Source organism: Calcarisporiella thermophila, assembly GCF_041956535.1.
Source record: "Calcarisporiella thermophila strain CBS 279.70 unplaced genomic scaffold VTP21scaffold_17, whole genome shotgun sequence".
Lineage (NCBI taxonomy): Eukaryota > Fungi > Calcarisporiellomycota > Calcarisporiellomycetes > Calcarisporiellales > Calcarisporiellaceae > Calcarisporiella > Calcarisporiella thermophila.
The window spans coordinates 210,791-226,529 of NW_027192207.1; the positions used below are offsets into that span (position 1 = coordinate 210,791).

General features: G+C 50.6%; 7 protein-coding genes across 7 annotated transcripts; 5 read left to right on the forward strand and 2 right to left on the reverse strand.

Moving 5' to 3' along the window:
- Positions 1–374: 374 nt before the first annotated feature.
- Positions 375–2,787, forward strand: VTP21DRAFT_3317 (uncharacterized protein; the record flags this gene model as incomplete). Its single annotated transcript, XM_069393607.1, has 4 exons — positions 375–423; positions 492–996; positions 1,053–2,009; positions 2,070–2,787. The coding sequence occupies 4 exons, from the start codon at positions 375–377 to the stop codon at positions 2,785–2,787; spliced, it is 2,229 nt and encodes a 742-aa protein (XP_069249321.1).
- Positions 2,788–3,232: 445 nt separating this feature from the next.
- On the reverse strand, positions 3,233–3,577 carry VTP21DRAFT_3318 (uncharacterized protein; the record flags this gene model as incomplete). Its single annotated transcript, XM_069393608.1, has 2 exons — positions 3,233–3,331; positions 3,398–3,577. 2 exons carry the CDS (start codon positions 3,575–3,577, stop codon positions 3,233–3,235), a joined length of 279 nt encoding a protein of 92 aa, XP_069249322.1.
- Positions 3,578–3,962: 385 nt separating this feature from the next.
- Positions 3,963–8,474, forward strand: VTP21DRAFT_3319 (uncharacterized protein; the record flags this gene model as incomplete). Its single annotated transcript, XM_069393609.1, has 3 exons — positions 3,963–5,353; positions 5,432–5,901; positions 5,974–8,474. The coding sequence occupies 3 exons, from the start codon at positions 3,963–3,965 to the stop codon at positions 8,472–8,474; spliced, it is 4,362 nt and encodes a 1,453-aa protein (XP_069249323.1).
- A 1,118-nt stretch (positions 8,475–9,592) lies between these two features.
- VTP21DRAFT_3320 (uncharacterized protein) lies at positions 9,593–11,368 on the forward strand (the record flags this gene model as incomplete). The annotated part of the gene is made up of 3 exons (XM_069393611.1): positions 9,593–10,089; positions 10,157–10,327; positions 10,402–11,368. The coding sequence occupies 3 exons, from the start codon at positions 9,593–9,595 to the stop codon at positions 11,366–11,368; spliced, it is 1,635 nt and encodes a 544-aa protein (XP_069249324.1).
- A 481-nt stretch (positions 11,369–11,849) lies between these two features.
- On the forward strand, positions 11,850–12,137 carry VTP21DRAFT_3321 (uncharacterized protein; the record flags this gene model as incomplete). The annotated part of the gene is made up of 1 exon (XM_069393612.1): positions 11,850–12,137. One exon carries the CDS (start codon positions 11,850–11,852, stop codon positions 12,135–12,137), a length of 288 nt encoding a protein of 95 aa, XP_069249325.1.
- Positions 12,138–12,821: 684 nt separating this feature from the next.
- VTP21DRAFT_3322 (uncharacterized protein) lies at positions 12,822–14,813 on the forward strand (the record flags this gene model as incomplete). The annotated part of the gene is made up of 1 exon (XM_069393613.1): positions 12,822–14,813. The coding sequence occupies one exon, from the start codon at positions 12,822–12,824 to the stop codon at positions 14,811–14,813; it is 1,992 nt and encodes a 663-aa protein (XP_069249326.1).
- Positions 14,814–15,289: 476 nt separating this feature from the next.
- VTP21DRAFT_3323 (uncharacterized protein) lies at positions 15,290–15,658 on the reverse strand (the record flags this gene model as incomplete). Its single annotated transcript, XM_069393614.1, has 3 exons — positions 15,290–15,318; positions 15,401–15,495; positions 15,564–15,658. 3 exons carry the CDS (start codon positions 15,656–15,658, stop codon positions 15,290–15,292), a joined length of 219 nt encoding a protein of 72 aa, XP_069249327.1.
- Positions 15,659–15,739: the final 81 nt, after the last annotated feature.

The following is a 15,739-nucleotide window of genomic DNA, read 5'->3' on the forward strand; positions in this document are numbered from 1 at the left end:
TAGATGTTATTGTCTTTCTATTTTTTGTTTTAGTTTCCTTTCAGGTTTTTTTTTTTGTTTTTTTTTTTTTTTTTTTTTTTCTTTATTCCTTTACGATATACGCGATTACTAGAAATAATTCACAATTATTATCTATGGAGGATGTTAGTATGCAAGACGTTGATGCAGAGAGCTCTAATACCCCAAGAAAACGTACTCGCAGCCTTGAAGATACAATTGCCAGAATTGAGATATTAAAATGTAAAATAGACACAGTAGAAATAGTCTCTTCAAGCTATTGACTTTCGCTTACTTTCTCGCTGTTTAGCTGTGATCAAACAACTCGAAGATTACGATCAGATAGGTAGAAATAAAGATCAAGACATATAGAATCAATGAGAGATCAATTGAGGGAACTGTTTAAGTTGAAAGCAGAGTTGGAAGGTACGCGACATTTTTTTATAGGGCCAATTGGATATGTATTGAATGATTGTGCTTTTTATGCTTTTTAGGATCAGGTGGTTCTGATTCTGCATGTTTGGATAGCGAAATTGTGCTTCAGGTTGAAGAGGCTTTTACAACACAATACAAGGATCCCCACGATGTCTTAAAACATTTTAAGGACTATCTAAGCTGGTGTCACTGGGAGAGAAAAAATCAAACATTTTTGGAAGTTGCTCCGTTTATCCCAATAGTTCAAAGTTCAGGCTATGGTAAAACTCGCATGATTGCTGAGCTCGCTCGAGAAATCCATGTCCTATATATATGTAATCGCGCACCTGATTCAACCGGCTTTCCTCTTGCATCGCCCAAAGTTGAATACATTTTTCGTCTTCTGAGTTTACCTTCCGATGGGAACTCATTTTCGCAGATCCAGCCTTTCGCAATGATGATGATAGTTGCAGTCCAAGAAATCAAAGCCCGAGGATTAAGTCCTGATGTGTTTTGGAACATGCAGATTTACGAGCGCAGCGTTTGCACTGAGTTTTGGGAGAAGATTATAGCTAGATATAAAGGGTATATATGCGTTATAGACCATTGATATTTTCTAATATTTTTTACACATTAATAAGCTACAAAGATATGGAGAGTGAATTGAAACCCATACTGAGTGATGAGGAATACTTGATCAAACTATTTGAAAAGCCTCATAACGATCACGAGATTACATTACTTTGTTGCTTTGATGAAGCCCACATGCTCATTGATGAGTCAAAGAATTTAGAATCAAGAGATCGAAATCGAATGTTCAGGCTATGGCGACGTGCAATTCGTTCAATTAAATGGTCAGGGTTCTTTTCAGTATGCCTCAGCACTAACGGAAAGATAGGAAACTTTTTCCCGATGATCGAAAACGATATTTCTGCGCGTCAAGTGCGTTTCACCCAATTTCAGCCCTTTATTGATGTGGCTACAACGGATGTCCTTGTGCCTGATACTTTTCCTGAATGTCCTACACCACTGCAACTTGTAAAACTCGGACGCCCACTATTTGGTGTCCTGGTAAAGGATGAGAATTACATTTTGGATGTAGTTAGATTGGCCTCAGCAAAGCTTGATAGAACCAATGGACAAACCAAAGAGGGTGCTCTTGCTCGGCTTGCCTGTCTCGCTGCAGTAAAAATATCCCCCAGAGCCGCTCTAGCAGAGGAGATGGTGGCTGACCATATGGCCACTGCCCTCGGTATTTCACCCGATCGATCCAAGGTCTACATTACATATGCATCTGAACCAGTCCTTGCTGCTGCTGCGCTTTCTATTTATCCAGACGAACGCAGGTGGTCAAAGGATGTTCATTGGTTGGCCGAATCACTATCACAAGGCATCGCTGACTCGGGCGAGTGCGGAGAAGTAGCTGCTCGTATTGCGTTGTTACGGGCAATGCAAAAAGTTTGCCAAGCTAAAAACAAATCGAGCGTGAAAATATATTTCTGTGAGCCAGTAACAGTACAGGAGTTTCTCTCTTCCTTGGTATTGGAGGATGGAGAACTTACCTGCAAAATGAGGTCCGCCAGCCCTAACTCGCATAGGTAAACATGAAATCATTGCTAGAATCGATATATTAATCTTATACACAATGGAATATGTAGGCCAAGCTTTTTTAACAAGGTGTCTGAGAAAATTCGCAACCTGATAAAGACAGATAAAATGGAGCAAACCTATGAAACTCCTCGTGGTGAGGCAGAATTTATGCTAGGGCAAGTTGCATTCAATCACTTTCTCTCTGTCTATTGTAACGCAGAGGAAGAGTGTCCTTCGCTCTCAGGACAAAATCCGGATGAAACCCTTTTGAAAGCTTGCTGGCAACGCCGAGCAGCCATCACAATGAAACATGGGTATAAGGCGATCGATCTCGCAATCCCTGTTCGTTTAGGGAATGGAAAATTTTCTTGTATTGCCGTTCAAGTTAAAAATCGGCAGGAGGAAACATCAACCGAAGTTGGTGCCAATATCTGGGCTATGGAGTTGCAAGTTAGGCGCTGGTTTAGAGAACCACCTCCAGCCCATCTTAATCTCTACATTTCTCTCAGAAACCCAAGGGTTTCAGTGGGAGGGTCCTTTCCACTCTCACCACTTCAAACTCAACCAGGGACTCCAAGTTATATAATTATATCCAATTGCGGTTCGTTTGCTTTCACTGAAAAACTAGTGGAAGGACTGAAGCTCATAATTAACTCGCGACCTCTGGATATTCCCGCAAACATTCGTAAGCTTACTTACTATGATAAGGAAGGAGCATCGCGGGCCCTAGAAACGCCAATGGATCGAAGCAAATATATCGGTTATTTTCTCAATATGAAACGCTGACTTCAGTACTGAATTTTCAGTTTTAATATTCGCTAGCATTTGAGATCCTCTCTTTTTTTTTTTTGATAAAACTAAGAATATTGTATATATTATATATAGCTTATTTACTAAATTGTCCTTTATATCTAATATTCTTGTTAACCATTCATTTTCAGTTTTGCGGTCTCATTATGTTTGCTACCCTTGCTCCTCTATTCATCACTTTACAATCTTGTAGCAGGATGAAATATCGCTTATTTTTACCTTGTAATGGAATGAACCTCAAATGCAGAGTCACTTATAATTCATACGATATCATAATATGGTATCTCTAAAATTTATCCCAGTTAGCACGACGTCTATGTTCCACCACAGATGCCCAAACTTATTAATAGAACAGAAGGTTCTACATAGATGCGGCGGGGTGGAGGGAGGGAATCGCGGCCAAATCCTCTCGAACATTAACTCAAATGTTTTCCAGGTTGGAGGCGGGCTGGCCAGTTCCATTTGAGTCATGAGTGTCTTCACGCCTTCTAATTTGGAACGCGCCGGCCTCGACAATCTTCTGGCGGAATATTGCGCGAATGAAGGCTAATCTAGATCCGCCCGTTTAGCTTTATTACGGCCAGACGCGTAGGAGCGAGCCCAGTTCCCTCGAGATCAGCTGCATGATTTGGGCCCCACCTCCACCGCGGCCGCAGAAAGCCGCTCGTTGGGTGCGACCGCTGCTGGCCGCTACCACGCGAAGCCGGCAGCGCCTCTGGCCGCGCTCTCCCATTTGTCCGATTTCGCAGCGAAGCGCGTCGCACATCTACGTCAGGAGTGGGGGGCCTTGGATTCGCATTCCGGTCCCCGGCACAGCTTGAGGCTTATAGGCTGCGCGCAGGCCGGGCGGCAAGACAGAGGGCAATTTTGGGAGCTTGTCTACCCCGAAGCAACAATCTCCAGCACCGTGTACCACGGCCGTTGCTTTTTTTAAAGTTAAGCCCTTCGGATGGCAGCCACTCGCCGGGCCTCGGGCTGTTTATTTCGTTTCTTTTTTCTTTCTTTCGTGGTTTGCCGTCAAAGCCTACCTAGCACAGCGGTGCTATATTTATCTTTGACCGCTTCTTGTTTTCTCTCTCGCTTTCATCTCGATCGGCGTTGGATTCGGCCGCCTCATCCCCCATCCCCATTCCTTAGATAGCACCGCTGCAATGCAGGAAAGCGCGCATGGCGAGACTTGCGTGCCCATCTTTCTTCCCTTTGACAGGGACGACTATGCCCCCGACAATGCTTATACGCGTGATATACCACCGGCGGATTTAGCCGCGCCCTCTTCTCTCGCCCATCCTCCCCCTCCTCCCCCGCCCCCTCCTCCGGCATCTCGCCAAGTATCAGCGATACCACACCCCCCATCGGGCCACATGCATCGTCCCCCTCCCCCCCCGGCCTTGAATAGGGGAGTTGGACACGCAGGCGTTATCCATCACCAACATTCTCCCCAGCCAATGCCTCAGCTCCCGCCGCCGCAACAGTTCCGAAGGCAATCTTCCCATTCCTCTTGCCACAGCAACCCATCTACTCCCCCTCTTCCGCCCCCCCAGTATCCTGCAGGTGCAGGGATTGGAAACGCGTCTCCGCACCATCGCTCACCGATGATTGGGAAATATCCACCGCCGATACCGCAGCAGCAGGCAAATATCAACGCGCCATATCCCTCCCACTATCACCCCCACCAGCAACATTCGCCCCATCTGAGCTATGCTAATCGGGCGGACAGTTATCCTCTCTTCTCCTCTCCCTCGCCGCCTATGCCTTCGCCACCAATTTCGACTGGCTCAAATGGAAGCGCTGCACATCGCGGGTCGTTGTTCAACATTCAGTATCAGCAGCCGTTGGTTCCCTGCCCGTCGCCAGAGTGTCCAGGGGAGAATTCCACGCGAGCCAAATTCTGTGGGGAGTGTGGGCGCTCCCTTCTCCAGCCTCAACCACAAGGCCCTCCGGGAGGGAGATCTCCTCTTATGCGACCCATTTCTCCATACTCTCAACAGCAGCCGCAACAGCAACTGCCCCAGTTACCCCATGGACATCCGGGCCAGCAGGCAGTGGGCTCTGAAACATCCCACGGATATCTAGGGCCGAATAGCATGCAGCCAAGTCTAAATGATACCAACCCCCGTCTACCCGGTCCTCACACGTCGTTCTATTCTCCAGATTACAGCGATGTCCAGAAACCTGGTGAAATCCAGGACCCACTAGGGCGTGGGCGAGGATGCCCTCTCCTGGCTTTTGGATTTGGCGGCAAGATGGTCACTTACTTCCCGTCTTCTTCCAATCACCAGAGCCCCTATTCGCCCTCGTTTGCAAACAGGGCCGAAAAGGTTCAGCTCAGGAGATTGAAAGACATTATCGTGTCGCCGCACCCGCCCCTTCTCTTTTTAACAAAGCCTCTGGTGACAGACGAGGGACGAAGTGCAAAGTCAAACAAGAAAGAGGTGGCACGGTTTCTGGATGAACGGATCGAACTGGAAGGGAGACAAGATAAGCGCTTACTGTGGCAAGCATTAAAGATCATGGTCGAATCAAATGGAGTGCTCGCCGGAAGGTAGTCCATACCCTACAGTAGAATCGTCATCGACGGTTTGCATTTTACTAACCAGTCCAAATATCTCGACGTCATTAGTGAAAAATCGGAAGCCGCCATTCGAGATCTCCTTGTTCCCGCCCTCGACACCTCGCTTCCAGAGAACTTTACCGTGCCCGCCGACCATCCCACCGATCTCCAAGCCAATGGTTCGCTGGGCGCTCCAGCTGCTGCTCCCACCACCAACCACGTCTCCACAACTACCACAGCTTCTTCCCCTGTTCGTGTCGAGACCTCGGACCTCGATATTCTCAAGCGGCACTTGCTCCGTGGCGACCGCCGAGGGGCCGTGAACTACGCAATGCAGGAGGATATGTGGCCGCATGCCATGATCATTAGTAGTTGTATGGATAAAGAGGCGTGGAAGGAGGTTGTTCTGGAGTTTACGCGCCGAGAGATGTCGGTCGGTGGACATGCGAAGCATGCCGTGAATAAACAAAGATCGTGGGAGGAGCAAGACGGATTAAGGGTACTCTATGGGCTCTTTTCCGGACTGGGTTCGCAAGCGGGTAAGGCTGCTTTAATATTTGAGCACGGCCTTATTTTAGCAGCTAATTTTATTGTTTGATGTGGATGGGTAGTGATGGAGCTATTGCCACGGCCGCCACGCCCTCTTTTCACCTCGAACCAGAGTGATTCCCCTGCAAGCACTCCGCCCGCATGTGAAATCAGCTCAGAGAAACTCGCCAATTGGCGCGAGATCGTGGCATTGATACTCGCGAACCATACCGCCAAGGACTCGATCGCTCTTACTGCCCTCGGTGATCTCCTGGCCTCGAAGGGTTTGATTCCGGAGGCACACCTGTGCTACATCTTGTCCCCACAGACCTCGCCCCATGCCGGGCTTGGGGCCCCGGGCTCACGCTTCGTCTTGCTGGGGGGGGACCACAAGTGGGCGAAAACTTTGTCCCTGGACCAGGACGCATTTTGCATGGAGCAGATTTACGAATTTGCCCTGTGTCTCCATAATGGCGACGGCACCCTCTTTCCGCATCTACTGGCCTACAAATTGCACCATGCCTGGCGACTTGCCGACTGGGGCTGCGTCAGCGGGGCACGCAAGTACCACGATGCGATCGCGTTCGCTCTGAAAACCTATAATAAAGGCTCCCCGTTTCTGCACCGCCGGCTCTTTGAGAGTGTGAAGGAACTAGGGGATTATCTGGAGAATGGCTCTGCAGGACTGGAGGATGCAGGGGAAGGAGACGCTGGATCTTGGCTCGGCGGGATGTTGAAGAGGCCGACGCTCGATTCGATCTGGGGGTCGATCGAGGGGAAACTTAACAAGTTTGTGAGCGGTGAGGAGACTATGCAAAAGGACTCGGCCGCGGAGACAGCTGCCGACAGCACCACCATGAGGAGACGGAGCTCAGTGGATGAGATTTCTCCGTGGTCCGCGAACTCGCCCATACCCAACACTGGAGCCACAGATCGACGCGCGAAACGTCTGACCATGCCCGCGGGACTCTTCTCAGGTGCCATCCGAAACACTTTCATGCGAACGGCCTCCCCGACAACGACCCCCACGAGCCTATCGGAGCGCACACAGAGTCCTGCATCGGCAAAATCAACCCCCCCGCTGTTACCGCAGTGCGCTTCCCCGGCCCCAAGCATGGATGGCAGCGCCGCACTCCATTCGATGCACTCCCTGCCCACTGCATATGGCCGGCTGACAACTTCGCCCAGCATGTCCCCCAACATGGCCCCTAATGGAGGGACATCCTCCTCGGTATGTTCTCCGGTGGCTGAGCCTTACTCTGTGGCGTCCAGCGTGTCAACCCCGAGCACTGAGGCGAATATGGGAGTCGCTACCATTCCAAGCCTTGACAACGGACTGTGTGAGAAGGAAAATGGCATGGGTGCTTGTCTGGATAGTGGTAACGGCGGTAGCGAGTTGAGCTTGGACATGTCGTCCGTCGAAGTGGACGCATTGCCTCTCGACTCGGGCGAGGAGATGGAAAGGAGGTTGGTACCGGAGCAAACGGACGACAACAGGGAAGACTATTTTTCAGGGTTCGCCGGGGTCAACGAAAATTACGCCCAAGACAACGCCATCTCGCCACTGGTATGGGAACAACAAGGCCCTCTCGAACCACCAGAAGTGCAGGGCGCTCCAGAGCCTTTGGACAATGCACCACCCCAGCAAGGCTCACCATGGCCCACGATCCCGGTGATCGATGTGAGCGATGAGAATGGACTCCCACAGCCGCCCTCTGTTCCTCAGCAGCCTCCTCCGGGATTCACCCCTACGATATCGGCAAAAGCAATGGGTGCAGACCAGTCACCATCCATGCTCCAAACGGTGCCTGAGGAGCGAGAGGAGGACCTATCTGAGTTCGAAGACGAGGACACGCCCTGGTGGAATCGGCCCCAGCAGCTCGGAGTTGGCTCCATGCCCACAGCGACTCGCAGTGCTGCAAATCTCGTGGAGCCGGTGCCCGCACAAAACAACTCGCTTGCGCCGACCGCCCATGACAAGCGGGCGTTCCGTCGTTCGGTCGCCGATTTCGGAGACATCGACGACCTCGGCCTCGACAACAGCGCCTTCTCGCGCTCACGCGTCAGCGCCACCGCTGAAGATTCTCAAGAGGTCTCCTCCTCCAGGACCTCGGGCGAGTTCAGCCGGCGAGATAATATCGGCGGCATCAAGGAGGGCAAGAGTGCCTGGCGGCTCCTCAACTTCTTTGGACGCCGGAAGCAGAACGATCCCGTGGTGGCGGATCTGGGCGAGGAGAATCAGTTCTATTACGACGAGGTGCAGAAGAGATGGGTCAATAAGAAGAGTGCCTCGACTGGAGATGATTCCAACCCCCCAGCCTTATCTCCTCCGCCTCCGCCACCCCCCTCTACTGCCTCCTCAACCTCAACCTCGTCCTCTAAAAGGAAACCTCGACCTTTGAGCGTGCCGGTATTCGTGGGTGGAGTACCGCATACGGGGCCGTTTGCTCCGCCACCCACAAAAACCTCCTCGGATGATTCCTCAACCGCAAGAAGCAGCGGCAACCCGACTGGGTTCGGGGGCGGACCGACAGGCCGGCGTGGTGTAAGGTCACGCTATGTGGATGTATTTAATCAATCGTAATGCTTCGCTTCCTTCTGACTATTTGTTTTCATTGGTAAAGAATGGCTATGATTATATAAGCTTGGTATCTCCTCGTTCTTTTTATTTGTCTTTGTTCTTTATGTGATTTCTTGTCGAATCAGGTTTCTTATTTTATATCGTTTCCTATTTTTTTTTTTTTTTCTTGTATTTAATAACCCTATTCTTTCTCAACCAATATATCCCTCCTTTCTCCACTAATCACTTCCTCGCCAACTGTCAACAGCCGGTACATTCCAACATGGGCAAACGCTATTCCAACATTTTTCGATAGCTCTTGGTTTTTGGCGCAAGTTTTCTATTTTTTTTTTTAATAAAAAACTTAAGTAGTGATAATCATTCGCCTAGGGAAGGAGTTATGAGAATCAAAATAATCTCTATGAAAAAAAAAATGATTGCATGAAGTATTACTCGATGGTGACATGAACGCCTTTATCAGCCATCAATTCATCAATTTCTTGATGTGGATATAATATAACCCGCGTAAACCAGAGTTCCCACCTACTTTATCCCAGAGAGGAACTGGAGGCCTCCCCCGCCTTTCTTCCCCCCCTCAAACTATATTAGTTATGCACTGAAACCTAAAACAGAATTGAAGCCGAAGCCGAGACCAAATCCCGTCCCTTGCCTCCAAATACTGAATAGCCATGGGGGAGATGTAAGTTTTGCAGCATGAGCTAAGCTCTCGCTCCCCTATCTAAAATTGCGGTTTAACCTTATACACGATGATAAGCGCCGTTAGCCGGTCTGGCATCTGCTCTTGCAGCGTTTGTTTGTTTGCTCTCAACACATAGCTGGGGTTGTTCTCCAAAGAGATGCCCCGCGTCTACGCTTGTCATGTCAGTCGGTTCCGTCCTAAATTTTTCTTCTTGGGGAGAGCCTCCTATTGGGTAGGGCAGGATAACGAAAGTTATCCTTGTGATTCACGTGCCCAAGCATAACGTGACTTCTCCTCTCTGAACCGAAAATGTCCGAGAACGCTTTGTGACAGTTTTTTTATACAACACTTGACTCCTATAACTTCCCCTCATTTCCACCGTGGTTTTTTTTTTTTTCAATTTGGAATGCTTTTGAATCTCCAGCAAAAACGAAAACCCTGAATGGCCAACCTTCCTAGAGTCACTATCCTTGGTGCCAAAACCAACCCCCATTTTGCCGACATCTTCTCTTCCGATGCACTTCGATTCTACGCGACCCTCCACCGGCTATTCAACCCCACTCGAAAGCAGCTGCTTCGCCAGCGCGCTCTCCGTCAGAGCGCCATCACCCGTGGAGAGCTTCCGGATTTCTTGCCCGAGACGGCGCACATTCGTAACGACCTGCATTGGCGTGGCCCCCCTCCCGCCCCCGCCCTTAAGGACCGCCGGGTGGAGATTACTGGGCCGGTGGACCGAAAGATGGTGATCAATGCACTTAACTCGGGCGCAAAGACGTTCATGGCGGATTTTGAGGATAGCAATTCGCCCACCTGGGACAACATTGTGGAGGGGCAGGTCAACATGCGAGACGCGGTGCGTGGGACTATCACCCATAGAGCAGAGAATGGAAAGGAGTATAGACTAAGGCAGGATGGAAAGATAGCCACGCTTATTGTCAGGTACATCAGAGTGGAATACCAAAGAAAAGACGGAGGATATTCATGGTATAGTTCTTTTCTTGCTTAGGCCCCGCGGATGGCACCTGGAGGAGAAACATTTGCTGGTTGACGATGAGCCTGCCTCCGCTTCCATCATGGACTTTGCATTCTACTTCTTCCATAATGCAAAGGCGTCCATTGAGCGCGGATTCGGGCCATATTTCTATTTGCCTAAGCTGGAGTCGCACCTTGAGGCTAGGTAACGACACTATTATTTTTCCTTTTATCCCCTTGGAGGGAAAACTGAATCCCCCTGGGTTGCTCCTATGGCAGGCTCTGGAACGACATCTTCAACGTCTCCCAGGACATGCTTGGGATTCCACGCGGTACCATCCGAGCCACCGTGCTCATTGAAACGATCCTTGCCGCCTTTGAAATGGAAGAGATCATCTATGAGCTGCGCGAGCACTCGGCCGGACTCAACTGCGGCCGATGGGACTACATCTTTTCGGTCATCAAAAAATTCCGCGAAAACCCCACTTTTATACTCCCTGACCGAGCCGATGTCACCATGACGGTGCCCTTCATGGATGCCTATGTCCGACTCCTGATCAGGACTTGCCATCGACGCGGCGTCCATGCCATGGGGGGAATGGCTGCGCAAATTCCGATTAAAGACGATCCCAAGGCGAACGAGGCCGCGATCGCAAAGGTGAAGGGGGACAAGCTGCGCGAAGTCCTTGCGGGACACGACGGCACTTGGGTGGCCCATCCCGCGCTGGTGCCTATAGCCACCGAAATCTTCGACACCCACATGCCACAGCCAAACCAGATCCACGTACGCCGGGAGGACATACAGGTGACGGCGTTGGATCTCTTGAATACGAACGTGCCGGGGGCCATAACCGAATCCGGCATCCGGAATAATTTGTCGGTGGGACTAATATACATGGAGGCGTGGTTGCGCGGCGTGGGGTGCGTGCCGATTTACCATCTGATGGAGGATGCGGCGACGGCAGAAATCTCGCGGTCACAGCTGTGGCAATGGGCGCGGCACAGCGCTCGCACCGCTGAGGGCCAGAACGTGACTTCCGACTGGTTGCTCAAGCTGCTTGACGAAGAAGTTGAAAAGCTTCGGCAACAGCTGGGCGAAGAGCGCTTCCGCGACTCGAAGTATGAGCTGGCAAAGCGCCACATGGCAACCCAGATCACCGGGGACCCGAACAACTATGCCGACTTTTTGACCACGCTTCTCTACGACGAAATCGTGGCAACGGGGCCAAACAACCCCAAGCTGTGAATTGTAAACCTTCAAAATATAACTACCCCGTATCATACCAGTTGTCTTGTGTGCTATTTGATTGTTTATCTGTGATTTTTAACCGATCCTGTATGAATATACTGAATACTTCGAGCTATGCTTATTAAAGGGTTCACAAATAGCGTTCTCTCGGCGCTCTTCTAGACAATCCTTGATGTAGCCGCTGAGAATGCGTTACTCAGCAGGATATCTCTTCATGAAAAACGCATTCATCAGCTCGCTAGCGAACACTATGTCGGAGGGCGGAGCAGGGCCTCGTTCTAATATAAGTTGGGTGTGAATCAAGAAAGCCTTAGATAACCAAGATGGACCAAGCACATCCCACTTCGGCCCGCGCCCCCTAAGCGGCAAAGCAACTGAGATAATATCGTCGCGAAAACCGAAAACACGGTTCCCTGGAACGACAAGAGGGGGGGGGGAGCCGTGTGCACTAGTGTTCGAGAGCGGAGTCACGCTGCTAATGAGCTCTGTTTCGAACATTCACCGGCTATGTAGATGTTATGAAGATCCTGCACCCGAAAGGGGAGAGCTAGGACCCTTTTTGCCACCAAGTTTCCAAGCGATGCTCATCTTTGTAAGGCTGGAGCATGAATCTCGCCGGCGGGCGAGCGAAGATGAAATTGTGCTTACACAGCCGTCCGCTCCCGGGATTCGGAGTGCGAAATTGGCCACTCAATCGATCGGTTCTCGGGGCAAACGTGATTTCTATCTCCCGACCCACAACGGGACCCAACTCGATTTAATATAGCGGGAAACCCAGGCTGTTTAATCGCAGCTCGGCTCTAAAACAAGCAGTTTCCCTGCCGCCCTAGAGACTCTCGATTTTTTCGGTTCGTCAATCCACATGTGTAAATTGATTGAATGGCGCCGTTTTGCTTTTCGTCTTTCGTAGTTAGGCTTACTTTTCTCCCGTGGCACACGCTCCACTTCCCTCTAGGCATTCTATTTATATAGTCTAGGGGGGCCGTTTTTGTGTTTTCCCCCTTTTCCGAAGAAAGAGCCCCCTCCCTCCCCTTCCTTCGCTCTCTCCTTGTCTTTCCTCCCTGTATCTTGGTGCTGGCGGTATCCCCCCCTCCTCCCCAGAGCATTCCTTTCATGAAAGGGAGCTAAGAAGAAGCGCGGTTGTCTTCTTCTGATTTCGGGCGTTCTCGCAAGACAAGTTATACGAGAATAGAGCCTATACATACTTATACATATACATATATATATAGTGATTGAATGTTACATAACTATTACCTTTATTCCTCGTTTATATAATCGCAATTTGTACAAAGAGTTGCATAAAATCACCTCCTTCCCTCTCATCTTTCTTAGGAGCATTGTCTTTTTTTTTGTATTTTTTTTTATATTTTAGACCTCTTTATTTTTAATCTACATTCCCTATCTACCGTGAATATTTTATACTTATAACATATATCTGGCCTAGTGCAACATGTCCTCAAAACTCCAAGCGATGTCGTTAACCCCCTACGCCACCATGGTGCCCGAGAATGCACGAATGGAGCATTGCGAACAGCTGCGATATTTCCTCGCCACCGCGCCGACCAACATGGGCTCCAACCCGATCAAGTGGCACATCCTCCCAACCGGGACACAGGTTGCCTGTGTGCTGTGGCACAATCTCTTTCACATCACCTCGACGGATATCCTACGCTGCTTGGCATTTCGCCTCGAGGCATATGGGCGCTCGATTGTGGATCGGTCGCGGTTTGAATCGGAGGTCTTCGCCTCGTTGGCCTCCCTCCGCCCGGGTCCCGACGCGGTCCTGGAGGACCACAACTCCGAGTTTCTCCTCTTCCTCCGACGCGAAGGCTGCGTGCGAACGGTGAGGCGGCAGAAGGTGTACTACTGGTTTTCGGTGCCTCACGACCGGCTTTTCATCGAGGCTCTGGAACGCGACATGGAGAAGGAGCGCCAGGGCATCCCCACGGTGACGGTGGCCATCGCAGAGCCCGCCATCTCGCTGACCCCCGAGACCCTCGCGGATCTGCGCAAGTCTCTGGGCGAGGACAAGATTGCATCGAGTATCGCCGCCGAGAACGTCGAGATCCATGTGAATAGCTTCGAGACGGGGCTGGACAACTTCAATGACGCGTTCGACGAGTCCGGCTACCATTTTAGCAAAACGCTGTCGGGCGAGAGCCACTATGATCCGCTAAAGGAGGAAGGCAAGATGGCGGTAGAGGACGCGATGGGAGTCTCCAGCGGAGGTAAGGAGAAGAGGGACGATTTCGCAGCGATGCCCGAAGATCACCCGTTTTCTCAGGCGACCTCTGCTTGGCCCGATTCGCACCCCGAAATGGAGGAATTCTCCCACGCCGACGAGGACTCCCAGCACCCTAAAGAGGCTCCCCTGGTAGCTTCCGACTTAGGGTCGCGGGTATGGGCCCGCTGGGATAAGGTCGCGTCCCTCGAGAACTATTACCAGAAGATGCCGGAAAACTTGTTCGGGCAGCGCTCTTGGTCCCTAGATCCTCAGCCTTGGCTCCTCCCGATGGACTACAACCAGGGAGAGCTTCATGAGACAGGCACGCAAGAAGAAGCAAGCTCAATACCCGACGAACTTCGCCACGGTTCCCCATGCTCGTCGTCTTCGAGCTCCACTGCAGCCGCCGCGGGTGGCGTGTTTAGCGCCCCCCACCTTCTGCTTTCACGGCAGGGAGGAAGACGTCGAGCCCATACCATTTCGGAGCCCCCCAGCAATCTGGAGCAGCGGCGTCCGAACCAATCACCAAAACGTACCCCATCCCCATCGACTTCTTCGCCGGCCACCTCTGCCTCGACGCCGTCGGTTCCCGAGAAGAGCACCAACTCTGCCTCGAGCTCGAATCCTAATGGTTCGAATGAGGAGGGTTCGAAGCAAAACAACGAGGAGGAATTCTCGGAACCGCGGCCGTTCATCTGCCCTTTTCCCGGGTGTCAGCGCCCATTTAAGCGCCTCCAGCACTGGAAGCGGCACATCCGGAGCTCACACTCCAACATCCGCCCCTACGAATGCCCCCTCTGTGGCAAAGCTTTCACGCGGTCCGACAGTCTCACGGTCCACAAGCGCACCCATGTCCGGCAAATGGAGCGGCAGCAACAACAGCTCCAGCAACAGCAGTTGCGTCAACAAGCGGCGGCCGCGGCCGCGGCAGCAGCCGCCGCAGCCGCCGCAGCCGCTACAGGAGAGCATCAGATTGTCCCTGGGCACTATTCGATGCACGGAAGGCGCAGATCGATGAGCATGAGCCCGTCGTTGGATGGATTGATGATGAACCCGCAGCAGCCAATAATGGCCACGGGCGTCCCTGTGAGGCCGCCAGGTCGCGGGCGTGGACGCGGGAGATCCTCCACGGAGGAGCTCATCTGGCAGCGGCCGGCCCAGCCACAGCAGACGTATTCATTTCCAGCAGAGGATGGCACCTGGTCGTGGGGGATGTAACGAATAGACGCATTTTGATTTTGATGACATTGTTTGTTTTTTTGGCATTCCTTGTGTATTCGCATATACATTCAGTTTTCGAAGTTGATTGTGTTGTTTGTTCATTTCAACTTTTTTTATTTTTGTCGGCATTGCATTCGCAAATATGAATCTATCTTGCATTTTAGTTTAGCTTGTTTCATCTCTGGCAATAATACAACATTTTTAAAGGTTCTTGGTGAGAAAATCTGCCTGCTTCGAGAGCTAGCATCATCATGCCGAGTGGGGAACCTCCATGGGAAAGAGCAAGAGCAAAGGCAAAAAAAAAAACCGTTATTATTTTTGTTGAATGTACAATACAAGCATATTGAAGAACAAATGTGGGAGTCGCATCCTTCTGCGCCGGTCGATATTGAGCAGTCTACCCCAAAGATGAAAATCACAGAAGCAAAGAGGAAAAAATAAGAGAACAAAAGTATCACGCACAACGGATATCACTACGACCTAGAGCGCACACGTTCGAGGGCTATAGGTAGTTTTCACCGCAACACATTGTTAGATTATGCTCAGGATCTACCCCCCAAAAAAGGGGGAAAAGAAATACTTACGATTATAATGCAACAGCTTCTCAATCAGATCCACATGAGTCAAGACCATTCGGCGGCAGCAATATCTTTTTAATCCGAGAGCATCAAGGGCCTCGCTATTAGATTTCGGTAGAATTAGAGGAATGCAATCAAACGGGAAATATAAGATCAAGCAGCTAATTACCCTTCACTGTAATCGGCCTGTAATAAACTGAGATACGAATCCCATTTATTGCCAATCACTTTCCCGCAGGTAAAACAGCGCACGGGGATGATCATATTTACTCTTTTTGATTAATACGGAAGAGTGGTAGAGAAAACACTGTGACTTTTTACTGGAGATTGCGAGAATTAGTCTTT